Source organism: Penaeus vannamei, chromosome 16, assembly GCF_042767895.1.
Source record: "Penaeus vannamei isolate JL-2024 chromosome 16, ASM4276789v1, whole genome shotgun sequence".
Classification (NCBI taxonomy): Eukaryota; Metazoa; Arthropoda; class Malacostraca; order Decapoda; family Penaeidae; genus Penaeus; species Penaeus vannamei.
Window position 1 is genome coordinate 40,368,147 of NC_091564.1, and position 11,415 is coordinate 40,379,561.

The following is an 11,415-nucleotide window of genomic DNA, read 5'->3' on the forward strand; positions in this document are numbered from 1 at the left end:
TGCAACGATCATAGAGAGTAAACGTATTATCATTCTCGCACAAATCACCATTACTACAACAGTCGTCGACGCCTTTTCAGCTGTGATTAATAGTCGGTACTATCAACTAAGAATATCATATTGCAATAAGGAAATAATCAGACTCGCTATTTTAGCATCAGACGCTTAAATAATTGAGCATAAATCGGCGTCTGGCCTCCGCACAGAAGACTCGGCGGCGCGGAGTGGCCGCCGTTCTGTCAGTTGTCAGTGTGCCGCCAGAGTGGTAGTGTTGCACCCTCACCGCTCCTCGGTAATTTGGGCTTCTAATCGTTGCTTCTTATTTTACGGTTGTGACAACCGCCAAGAAGCGTGCCTCTGTGATAGTTATTTGACGCTAGGGAGGAGCATATTGAAAATCTTGCCAGACTCTGCTCTTTTTGTGAATTATGAAAGGTTGAGTCGGAGAGCATGAGGCAACCACGCTGTGCGATCCGAAAACGAAACCAGCGATTTGTGTTTTGGTTCCTTTTCTGCTGAAATCACGCTTGTCATTCTCTCTTTTTCGGATAAGTTATTTGCCTTAGAAATATATTGTCTTTTGGCAGATAAGAAAATCGAGTTTTGTAGTTCTTTTTCGGTAGAAGAAATCGTTTGACACAGTTAAAGGGGTTGGCAGTTCATCTTTAAAAACGCTTTTGACACGCCTTCCTGATACGAAAATAATTTTAGCCTCACTTTTCTGAAGTGTTTTTGCTTATCTATCTAGATGTTACAGTAACTAAAACAGTTTTTGCCTTTGATAATCGTTCATTCCTATAATTTTAGTCTTTTGACTAAACTGCTCGTCCTCTGACAGATTTCGGCAGTGTTACTTTTGCTCTAAATTGTGGAACTTACTCTGACTGTCAAATAACTCCCGACGACCTCCTGTGACACCAACACTCAGCCATGGCCATAACAGCAGATAACCTAAAAGCTACGGCACTGATAGCTGTCATTCTTCAGCAAGGTAAGACTTCGTGAGGAATTTAATTTCTTTTTTCGTTTATTACGAAAATAGATTACATTTCATTATCTCCACCATACACTGGGTATTTATTCCACGAGGGGGAAGGAGGGGAGCGTGTTACTCTCAATAAAATACATTGGATAATTTCCTTGTAACTTACGTCATGGCGCCACTTAAGTAGACGTGAAACTTCCTTCATCACGCTAATAGGGTTACGACCCCCCCCTCCCCCCACTACCCTTGCACTGGCACTCTTTGCGGACGACCAGAGCCTCTAAGGTGTTAATAAGGAAATTCCCCGCCAGTTCTTAGGAGACCAATTCGTTCTGAAGACGCAAAGGCACCTAAATAACTTCAATGTGAATGAAAGTTATTTACTCTTGGGCTACAAAGGGTCTTTTTTTAGCGCTTTTGGAAATTTTTCATGAAGTTAAGAATTATCGTCATTGCTGTTACAACTACCCGGGCGTTGGCAGGCGAGAGCGAGCGCAAACAGAGCTGTCAAAAGATGCAGCAGGGAGAGCGGAGCCGTCGTGGACATTATGAATGAACTTCAATTGGTGCCTCGCCCTCGCCCGCGCACGTACGAAGGGGGGCGTGGGCGCGGAGGAGAGGCTGGGCGCTGCTTGAATCAAAGCTCTTCGTTGGGTTTGGGATTTTCGTAAGGTAGGGTTAGGGTTTGTTGTAGCTGCGGGCGGGTTGGGTAAGGAAGGGGCGAGGGAGGAAGCAGGCTGGCCAGAATGACTGGGCATATAGGCCTATATTGGATAATATACTCGCACGCGCGCGCGCGCACACACACACACACACACACACACACACACACACACACACACACACACACACACACACACACACACACACACACACACACACACACACACACACACATACACGCATGCACGCACGCACGCACGCGCGCACATGCACATGCACATGCACATATACGTATACATATATACATATACGTATACACATACACATGTACATACACACACATATGCTTTCCGAATTTATTTTTCTAATGCGTTATTAAATGAAAATAATGTTTGGGAGAAGGCCAGATAGATGGATAGATAGATGAATAAATAGACAGACAGACAGATAGACACAGATAGACATATTGAGGAGAAGAAAGTGCTTGGATATCTTTTTTTCTAGAAAGGCACCAATTCAGTTAACACGAAATGTCAATGTTTCTTTATTTTATTCATCATGAATAAGTATCGCCAGTGTGATCAATAGCGTTTTATCGAACTAACGTTTTTATTGATTTCCATCACCTCTCCATAATGTGCACTTGGTATCGGAGTGTATGAGCCCCGTTTGAAAATACCTCATGATATCTCGTTTGAAGAATGCGGAATTCCAGAGCATTAAACCGTGTCATCTACCGGTTCAGGATTTTCCTTCCTCCTCCTCCTCCTCTCATCCTGCTCTTCTCAACCCCCCCCCCTCAACAACACCCCTTCAGTCCCGACGGTCTGCAGGAGGAGAAAGGGAACCATGTTTTCCCTCCCAGGACCTGCTTGGCTCCAGAATGGTATTTATTGCACATTCCCAGAAGCCTGTGTGAAGAATGTTTTGTTTGGGGACAAGGGAGGGGGGCCCTGGAGGGTGGGTCGAAGGGAATGCGAAGTGCCAGGGGGAAGGGACGCTAAAAGGGGAAAAGGGGGAGGGTGAACGCTGGCTATAGGGAGAAAGGGAAGGAGGGAGAGGGGGAGGGAGGGAAGGAGGGAGAGTGTGTGTGAGAGAGAGAGAGAGAGTGTGTGTGTGTGAGAGAGAGAGTGTGTGTGTGTGAGAGAGAGAGAGAGAGTGTGTGTGTGTGAGAGAGAGAGAGTGTGTGTGTGTGTGAGAGAGAGAGAGAGAGAGTGTGTGTGTGTGTGTGAGAGAGAGTGAGAAGGAGAGAGAGTATGTGAGAGAGAGAGTGAGAGAGAGAGGGGGAGGGAGGAGGGGAAAGAGACTGGAACAGGAGAAAGAAAAGTGAAGAACGACAAGCGCACCAGACGAGAAAATTCATTCCTTGTCGAACGTGGGAAGGAGCGCTGAAAGGCGAGAGTCTCATCATAGGCTCATGAAAAGAGACGGAGAAAGAAAAGGGTGAAGGAAAATAACAAAGCAACGAATCGGCGAATGATAAATTACGAGTGGTCATTGTACCGTGTGTGCATTTATTATCCCTCTGTATTATATGGGGAGTTGAAGAGGGCCTTTCATCCCCCCTCTTCTGCCGGGGGGGGGGGGGGGGTGAGGAGGGTCGTTGGTAGCCTCCCGAGGACGAGTCTGATTATTGTGCTTAGAGGAATTTATTGAAGCAACAGTTGTAGATAGCACATGGAAGACTTTGGGAAGGGAATGCTATTGTAGCCTTAGGCTAGAAGGGAGGGAGAAAGAGGGAGACGGAGAGGGAGGGAGGGAGAAAGGGGGAGAGAGAGGGAGGGAAGGAGGGAGAAAGGGGGAGAGAGAGAGAGAGAGGGAAGGAGGGAGAGAGGGGGAGAGAGAGAGAGAAAGAAAGAGAGAGACGAAGAAGAGAAAGACAACACCAGAAAAATAAGCCTAGGTAAAGCGAATAATCTTGAAGAAAACACAGATCCCAAATACCGCGGTGTAGGACAAGAAAGAGGGAAGAGAGAGAGAGAGAACCCGACGGCGAGGAGAGCGGCAGTGCACGGCCATGTGTACAGGGGATTTGTGGGGAAGCAGAATAACCGTGAAGTGGCGAGTGGCGTGACTCGGTGTGCATGGGGATGGGCGTCGCTGGAAGCCGGTGCCGGTGTTGGGGCGTGGGCGGGGTGGGGGGGGGAGGTGTGGAGATGCAGTCTTTATTTATTTTGTTTCTCTTGTTTACTTTCGACTTTTTTGTTATTTTGTTTGATTTTATTTTCGACGGTTGTCACTGGACGGAGGGCGAATGAGTTAGACATGTTTTTGAAACGCATCGTGATGTGTCTTCATAATTTTTCTCTGATGTATATATTTTTTTCATTATTATCCGACAAGATGATGGCGGCCCTAAATCACTGGCTGCCTAATTTTTCCCTGATGTATATATATTTTTTTATTATTATTATCTGACAAGATGGCGGCGGTCCAAAATCACTGGCTGCCTAATTTTTTCCCTGATGTATATATTTTTTTATTATCTGACAAGATGGCGGCCCTAAATCACTGGTTGCCTTCCGACGAGTGGCGTTGCGAGCAGACACGTAAAATGCACGGAGCCGGCCCACTGAGTCGGGACAGGAATGTTGCAGTGGCTGATGCAACGGTAGTGTATCCGGCGCTAGGGGGGGTGGGGGTGGGGGGGTTGGCGTGGGAGGGAGGGAAGAGGGGGAGGGGGGAGGTTATGACAAACGAATTCTGGTCCTGATCACGAGAAAAAAAATTATCGGTTGTATAACTGAAGAAAAAGAAAAAAATATCCGGCTTTCGCATGCGGGAGTTGGTCTTCCTTTTGTTTTTGTTGGTTCGCCGTTGCTTTATGTCGTGAAGTAACTGTACTCTGTCTCTCTCTTTTTTCTCTCTCTGTTTCTCTGTTGCGTCTGTCTTTCTTGCTCTCTCTCTCTCTCTATCTTTCTTGCTCTCTCTCTCTCTCTCTATCTATCTTGCTCTCTCTCTCTCTCTATCTATCTTTCTTGCTCTCTCTCTCTCTCTCTATCTTTCTTGCTCTCTCTATCCCTCCCTCCCTCCGTCCCTCCCTCTCACTCCCTCCCTCCTTCCCTCCTTCCCTCCTTCCCTCTCCCTCCCTCCTTCTCTCTCTCTCCCTCCCTCCTTCCCTCTCTCTCCCTCCCTCCTTCCCTCTCTCTCCCTCCCTCCTTCCCTCTCTCTCCCTCCCTCCTTCCCTCTCTCTCCCTCCTTCCCTCTCTCTCCCTCCCTCCTTCCCTCTCTCTCCCTCCCTCCTTCCCTCTCTCCCTCCCTCCTTCCCTCCCTCGCTCTCCCTCTACCCTCTCCCCTCTCCCCTCTCCCCTCTCCCTCTCCCCTCTCTCTTTCGCCCCTCTCCCTCTCTCTCTCCCCTCTCTCTTTCTCTTTCTCATGTATAAATGTGTACGTGTGTTTGCGACTCGAAAATAAATAATATAGCGGTGTTTTATGCAAATATTCCGTTAATTTCTCGAGAGTTTTCGATGCTTAGTTTCCCTCCCTGCTCTGCCCCGACGGCGGCCGTGGCTCCGACAGGCGAGTGGGCGAGCAGGAGGAGGGGGGAGGGGGGCGGCACCCTGCTGACTGACACGGGCAAAGGGGGGGGGAGCCATTGTTATGAATTTTTATCAGTTGGAGTGGATTTTTTTTTCTCTTCGGTTAAGTAGGCTGGAGTGGATCGTTAACCGGAAAAGGAAATTTAATTCTTTGATTTTGCTTTTGTTTTGATTTCTCACGGGAACGAGATTCGAACTGTTGACTTGAACAGTTATTGGAATGTTTATGCGATGTTGTGTTAGTACTTTTGAGTGAAAAGTGTGTTGTTAGCAGTGTCAGAAAATAGCCAAGAAGCAGTGTGAAGAGGATTGGGCTGCGTTCGAAACTGATTTACTCTCTGAAGCCTAAATAGAAACTAGCTGTTTGGTTTTTAGTTGGTTCTGAGGGGCGGAGGGGGGAGGGGGGGGTTGGTTTCGTCAGAAAGGCACACCCATACAGACGTAGATGAACATGTACATTCATATACATACATAGATGTAGACACTGATACAGATATAGACGGATGTATACGTACATAATATACACATACATAAGTATATATACAGATACAGACATAGACGGACATGGACATACATGCACACATACACAGACATAGACACAAGACCTAGACATTCAGTGACATAGCCACAAGCAGACATACACACACACACACAAACCAACAAACACACGAGATCACGTTTAAAGACTTGGCTGACACTATTAAGCAATTTAGCAATTAGTAAACCAGGTTATTTTGGGAACTACACAAGCACAAGGTTTTCGCCGTTTTAGTGAATGAATTTAGAATTGCAGAAGGTGCTGGAGTGCCTGGCGAGGCTGGGTGGACAGAGACAAACGCGTTGACAAGCGAACAGGACCTCGGTGCTTGCGTCGGCCGAGAAAGCAATGCTTGTTGAAACGGCTGTGGGGCTCAGTTACTTGTTTATGAACGGTTGGGTGGTTTACGTACTGCACGCATTTGGGGAGGGGGAGAGAGAGAGGGGGGAGGGAAATAGAGAGAGGGAAGAGAGAAAAGGAAATAGAGAGAGAGGGGGGGCGGAGGGAAAGAGAGAGGGGGGAAGAGGGAGAGAGAGAGGGAGAGGGAGAGGGGGGGAAGAGGGGGAGGCAAATAGAGAGAGAGGGGTAGGGGGAGGGGAAGAGGGAGAGGGAAATAGAGAGGGCGACAGACAGAGAGAGAGAGAGAGAGAGAGTATTATTAGAGGAAAGATAAGAACATGAGAACGGGAATGGAAAGAAAGACCGTTTCGACGAGCGTGTCGACAGCCGGGCCATGCTGGCGAGTGACGCGAACCGCCACTTGGGAGATCCACAGGCGAGGCTGAGAGGCAGGAGCTGGTTTTGCATATAATTGCAAGGCTGTGTCGGGTGGACGCGCTTAATGGCTCGCTCCCTGTGTGCGGCAAATGGGCAAGGGACTCCTTGGTAAACGACAGGCTAACAACCAAACGAGAAGGAGCGACGCAGGGAAGGAAAACGAGAAATACAGGAAGTGTTGGAGGGAATCCTCAGGCGGGCCAGGGGCGTGGCCGCCGTGGGAGGGATCCTTCGACGAGCTTCCCGTTCATCTGCCCGGGATCCTCAGGCGGTCCTTCGGCAGGGAGGGGAGGGGGGAAGGGGTAGGGGAGTAGACGCGTTTTTTGTTTTGTTCGTTACGGAACATCAGATGCCATTCTTTTTTCTTTTTTTCTTTCATTCTCTTTCTTTCTTTACTTTGTTTTTCGTTGATGTTTTTTTTTTCCTTTCATTCTTTCTTTCTTTCTTTACTTTGTTTTTCGTTGATGTTTTTTTTTTCCTTTCATTCTTTCTTTCTTTCTTTACTTTGTTTTTCGTTGATGGTGGATGTTTACTATTAAACATAGGTAGGGCTGCGATGTTTAGTGTTGATTGTCTCGTGGTTAATGGGGAATGAAGCATTTGCGCGAGAAATCATTTCGCTTTTGGGTTATGTAACTTGCTGATTGTCTGTGCTCGTTATTCTTCATATTCGCACCGATAGACCTTCGTGTTTTCCCGTTTTACTTTTCGACGCTTTGGTTGTGAGACGCAGCCGCCAGAAGGGCATGGGTGAGGTGTGCCGTTGCCCTAATGCATGGCCTCTGACTCGGGCATACCTGCAATTAGCCTCCATGGAGTGGCCATCACCTGCGCCATTAACCACATTAGAACAAATCCCTTTTATCGATTCTTCCTTCCAGCGCCAGAACAGGGTGGCTATCGATTCGCTATTTTTGCATCGTCGCTTGCTAATTTGCACGTTGATTATCCGCGAACCGGGGAGCCCCTTTTGTCCCAGTGGGCGTGGGGAGTAAGCTGAGGATCGGGGGCGCGGTTGACTCATGGCCAGCGGCGACGAGGCACTTTTTAGGGGGCGGGGGGGGGGAGGGGGTTGATGGCCACACTGTGGATTGTCCAGATTGTCGCTGGCGTTTGATTGTCGTCCTTAATGTAATTGATATAATGATGATGCCATTGTAGATATGCCTATTGTTATTCCCGTCCCGCCCTCCCCGGTCGTTAAAAGGCGATGATAAATGCTGCAGGTACCGGGCGGCGCCCATGACTCATCGCAGTGCATGACGCAACACTTCACGCAGGCGAGAGAAGGGGGTCGCTCGCCGTAGGGAAGACGAGGTGAAGGTCGGCGCGGAGTCCAGCGGGGGGCGCGGCGCGGAGTTTATGAATCGTGCCATTATCGGCGGGACCCGGAGCGCGGCGGCGGCGGCGGCGGCGGCGGCGGCGGCGGCGGCGACGGCGGCGGCGTGGGTCAGCGAAGTGCAAGGCCCCGTTTACCGCTTCGGAGGCGTCACGTCGGTCATTGTCGGAGGGACGTGTGTGTGTAGCCACGAGTTGTGATTACCTCGCTCCGGGTCGGGTGTCGTTAATGAAGACCAAAGTGCGCCGGTTAATTGCGTCCGTTATTGATCAACCGCGATGGTTTCGGAGCTTTCTGTGTATTTTTGGTCTCCTTGCCGTGTGGTGGAGAGAGGCGGAGAGACGAGGGAAGGGGGAGGCGGAGAGAAGGGAAGAAGAGGATGGGGGGAAGTGGAGAGAGGGGAAGAAGGGAAGGGGAGAGGCGGAGACAAGAAGAGGAGGGGAGAGATGGAGTGAAGGAGAGGAGGGGAGAGGCGGAGTGAAGGAAAGGAGGGAAGAGGCGGAGTGAAGGAAAGGAGGGGAGAGGCGGAGTGAAGGAAAGGAGGGGAGAGGCGGAGTGAAGGAAAGGAGGGGAGAGGCGGAGTGAAGGAAAGGAGGGGAGAGGCGGAGTGAAGGAAAGGAGGGGAGAGGCGGAGTGAAGGAAAGGAGGGGAGAGGCGGAGTGAAGGAAAGGAGGGGAGAGGCGGAGTGAAGGAAAGGAGGGGAGAGGCGGAGTGTGAAGTGAAGGAAAGGAGGGGAGAGGCGGAGTGTGAAGTGAAGGAAAGGAGGGGAGAGAGGGAGAAGGGAGAGCGGAGAGAAGAGGAGGGGAGAGGCGGAGAAAGGGGGAGGGGGAGGCGGAGAGAAGGGGAGGGGAGAGGTGGAGTGAAGATGAGGAGGGAGAGACGGAGAGAAGAGGAGGGAAGAAGGGGAGGGGAGGTGCGAAGAAAGGGGGGTGGGCGAAGGCAGACCCAAGGAGAAACAGAATGTATTACCAAAAAATGTTATTGCGTGTACGGAGAAAAAAAAATGGAAGAAACAGAGAAAATAAGTTAGGGTTCCGAGCGCGGATCATCTGGAGGAACAGAACATCCAGTTGACCAGAAAGATAGCTAGAAATTAACGAAGAGGTGGTTGAGGAGATGGAAGGAGACACAGAGAGAAGTAATGGGAAGGAAAACAGAGGAAGAGGGAAAGGGAGAAAGAGAGGGGGATGGCCGGGAAGGAGTTATCGCAGCGTGGCGAATGTAATTATATGTCATCCTCCAGGTGATACTGATCTCCTTCCCCTCCCCCCCTCCCCCCCCCTCCTCACCCAGGCGCCGCCAACCCGTCCCGTTCCGTCTCCGCTTCTCCCCTCCTTCTTCTTCCCTCTTCTTCTTCCCTCTTCTTCTTCTCACCGCCTCTCCCCTCCTCCTCTTCTCTCCGCCTCTCCCGTCCCCCCTCTTTCCGCCTCTCCCCTCTCCCTTCCCTCCCCTCTCCCTCTCCCTCCTCTCTCTCTGCTTCTTCCCTTCTGTCCGCCTCTTCCCCTCTCTCCTCTCCTCTCCTCCTCCCCTCCTCCCCTCCTGCCTCTTCTTCCCTTCTCTCCACCTCTTCCCCTCTCTCCTCTCTCCCTCCTCTGTCTTCTTCCCTTCTCTCCACCTCTTCCCCTCTCTCCTCTCTCCCCTCCTCCCTCCACTCTCCTCTCTCCCTTCCTTCCCTCCTTCCCTCCTCCCTCCATTCTCCTCTCTCTCCGCCTCTCCCCTCCTCCCCCCCTCCTCCCCTCCCGCTCGAGTCTCTTCGCCCCAAAAGTTTTTGTTGTAATAACCCCGCGCGGCGGACTCGACTCCCTTTGCAATTATCGGTTTGTGTTTTATTGAGCATGACTAGGCCAGCGGTCGAGGCTCCGTTCGCGGGGAGATGCCACACAGACAGACAGACAGATGGACAAAGAGAGACAGATAGACAGAGGCAGTCGGACAAAGAGAGACAGATAGACAGAGACAGACGGACAAAGCGAGACAGATAGACAGAGACAGACGGACAGACGGGTAGACAGACTGACAGACAGACAGACGGACAAAGAGAGACAGATAGACAGAGACAGACAGACAGACGAACAAAGAAAGACAGATAGACAGAGACAGACGGACAAAGAGAGACAGACGGGTAGACAGACTGACGAACAGACAGATAGACAGAGACAGACCGACAGACGGGTAGACAGACTGACGGACAGACAGATAGACAGAGACAGACGGGTAGACAGACAGAGACAGACGGACATAGACAGACAGACGGACTGACTGACTGACGGACAAAGAGAGACAGATAGACAGAGACAGACGGGTAGACAGACTGACGGACAGACAGATAGACAGAGACAGACGGACAGACTGACTGACTGACTGGCTGACTGGCTGACTGACTGACGGTCATGTGGAGAGTGAGATGTGTTTGTAAGAGAATTGGATATTAGAAAGTTTATAAATGCATACAGTTCAGAAGTGTATAAAGTTGCTTAATTTATGAGGTTTGTTTATGGAATAGGAAACTTTCTGCGTTTATTTTGACTGGGAGTGAAGCGAATGTTTTTTTGTTTTTTTTCATAATTTTGATGTTTAGGCCTAGGCATATCGGGTTTATTGGAATATTTGTTCAATTTCTCGGCGGTGCAGCCTATGTATCGGATATAGTTCCCCAAGTTCTGTGGATGTTGGTTTCGGCCGTACAGGGATGCCTTTTCCCCGCCCGTCTCTGTCACAGCGGCTGTCAGAAGCGGAGAACGGACCAGCGCGGCGTCCATCAAGTCCTCCTTTTTCCTTCTGCAAAACCTCGCTGTTCGCCTTTTCCCTTACGGCCTGTTCGTTGCAATTTTTGCCGAGAATGAAGTTCAGGCTCGACGTGAAGTTGCAAGGTAACTTCCCCGTATATTTCAAGCCAGTCGAGGCTCGAGTTCGGTCCAGACCACGCCCTGCCTCGCTGGGGCTCTCTGAGACCACGCCCTCGCTCGGCCTCGCTCGCAGAAAGACCCCGCAAAGTCTGTTCTGTTCTCCCGAGTTACAAACAAGAAGTGTCCAAAGAACACACGCTTCCGCTCGCCCAATTTCACCAGCATTTCCAGCCTGGTCCAGACCCGTGCAGGATCCCGGAGACCACGCCCGCTCACACGCCCAGTCTGCGCTTCGCACGCAACACCACACCCAGACATGCCACAGCGCCATCCGAGCATGCACTGCCTTTCGCCGTAAAACCACGTGCTTGGCACCTTAAGATCCCTCGCCCCCCCCCCCCACCTCTCCTTCTCCCTGTATATCGCCCCCTTCTCCCCCCCCCTGTACCTTGCTCCGCCGGCCACCTCAGCGAGCGGGCGAGGGAGGTTTTTGCCCACGCGGTGCCGGGTTGGTCACTGGCCGCGTGATGAGCCCGTCGTCATGGCAACGGACGCTTGGAGGCGGCGAGAGAGGGACGGGGACGGGGAGGGGGAGGAGGAGAGTGATGGAGTGCACGAGAAGAAAGGGGAAGCTGTATGGAAGCAAGAAATGCGAAAGAAGTGGCAGAAAGAAGATGGAAATGATGGAATAGTGAAGGAGATAATAGAAAATAAGGGGGGAGATGGGA

At 50.7% G+C, this 11,415-nt stretch overlaps 1 protein-coding gene across 1 annotated transcript in view; it reads left to right on the forward strand.

Moving 5' to 3' along the window:
• Positions 1-213: 213 nt before the first annotated feature.
• Positions 214-11,415, forward strand: part of LOC113819848 (uncharacterized) — a 250,693-nt gene continuing 239,491 nt past the window's right edge. Inside the window, exons 1-2 of the mRNA XM_070131457.1 lie at positions 214-292; positions 839-991. Coding sequence (XP_069987558.1) covers positions 931-991 — 61 coding nt within the window. The 5' untranslated portion in view covers positions 214-292; positions 839-930. The remainder of the gene's footprint in view (positions 293-838; positions 992-11,415) is intronic.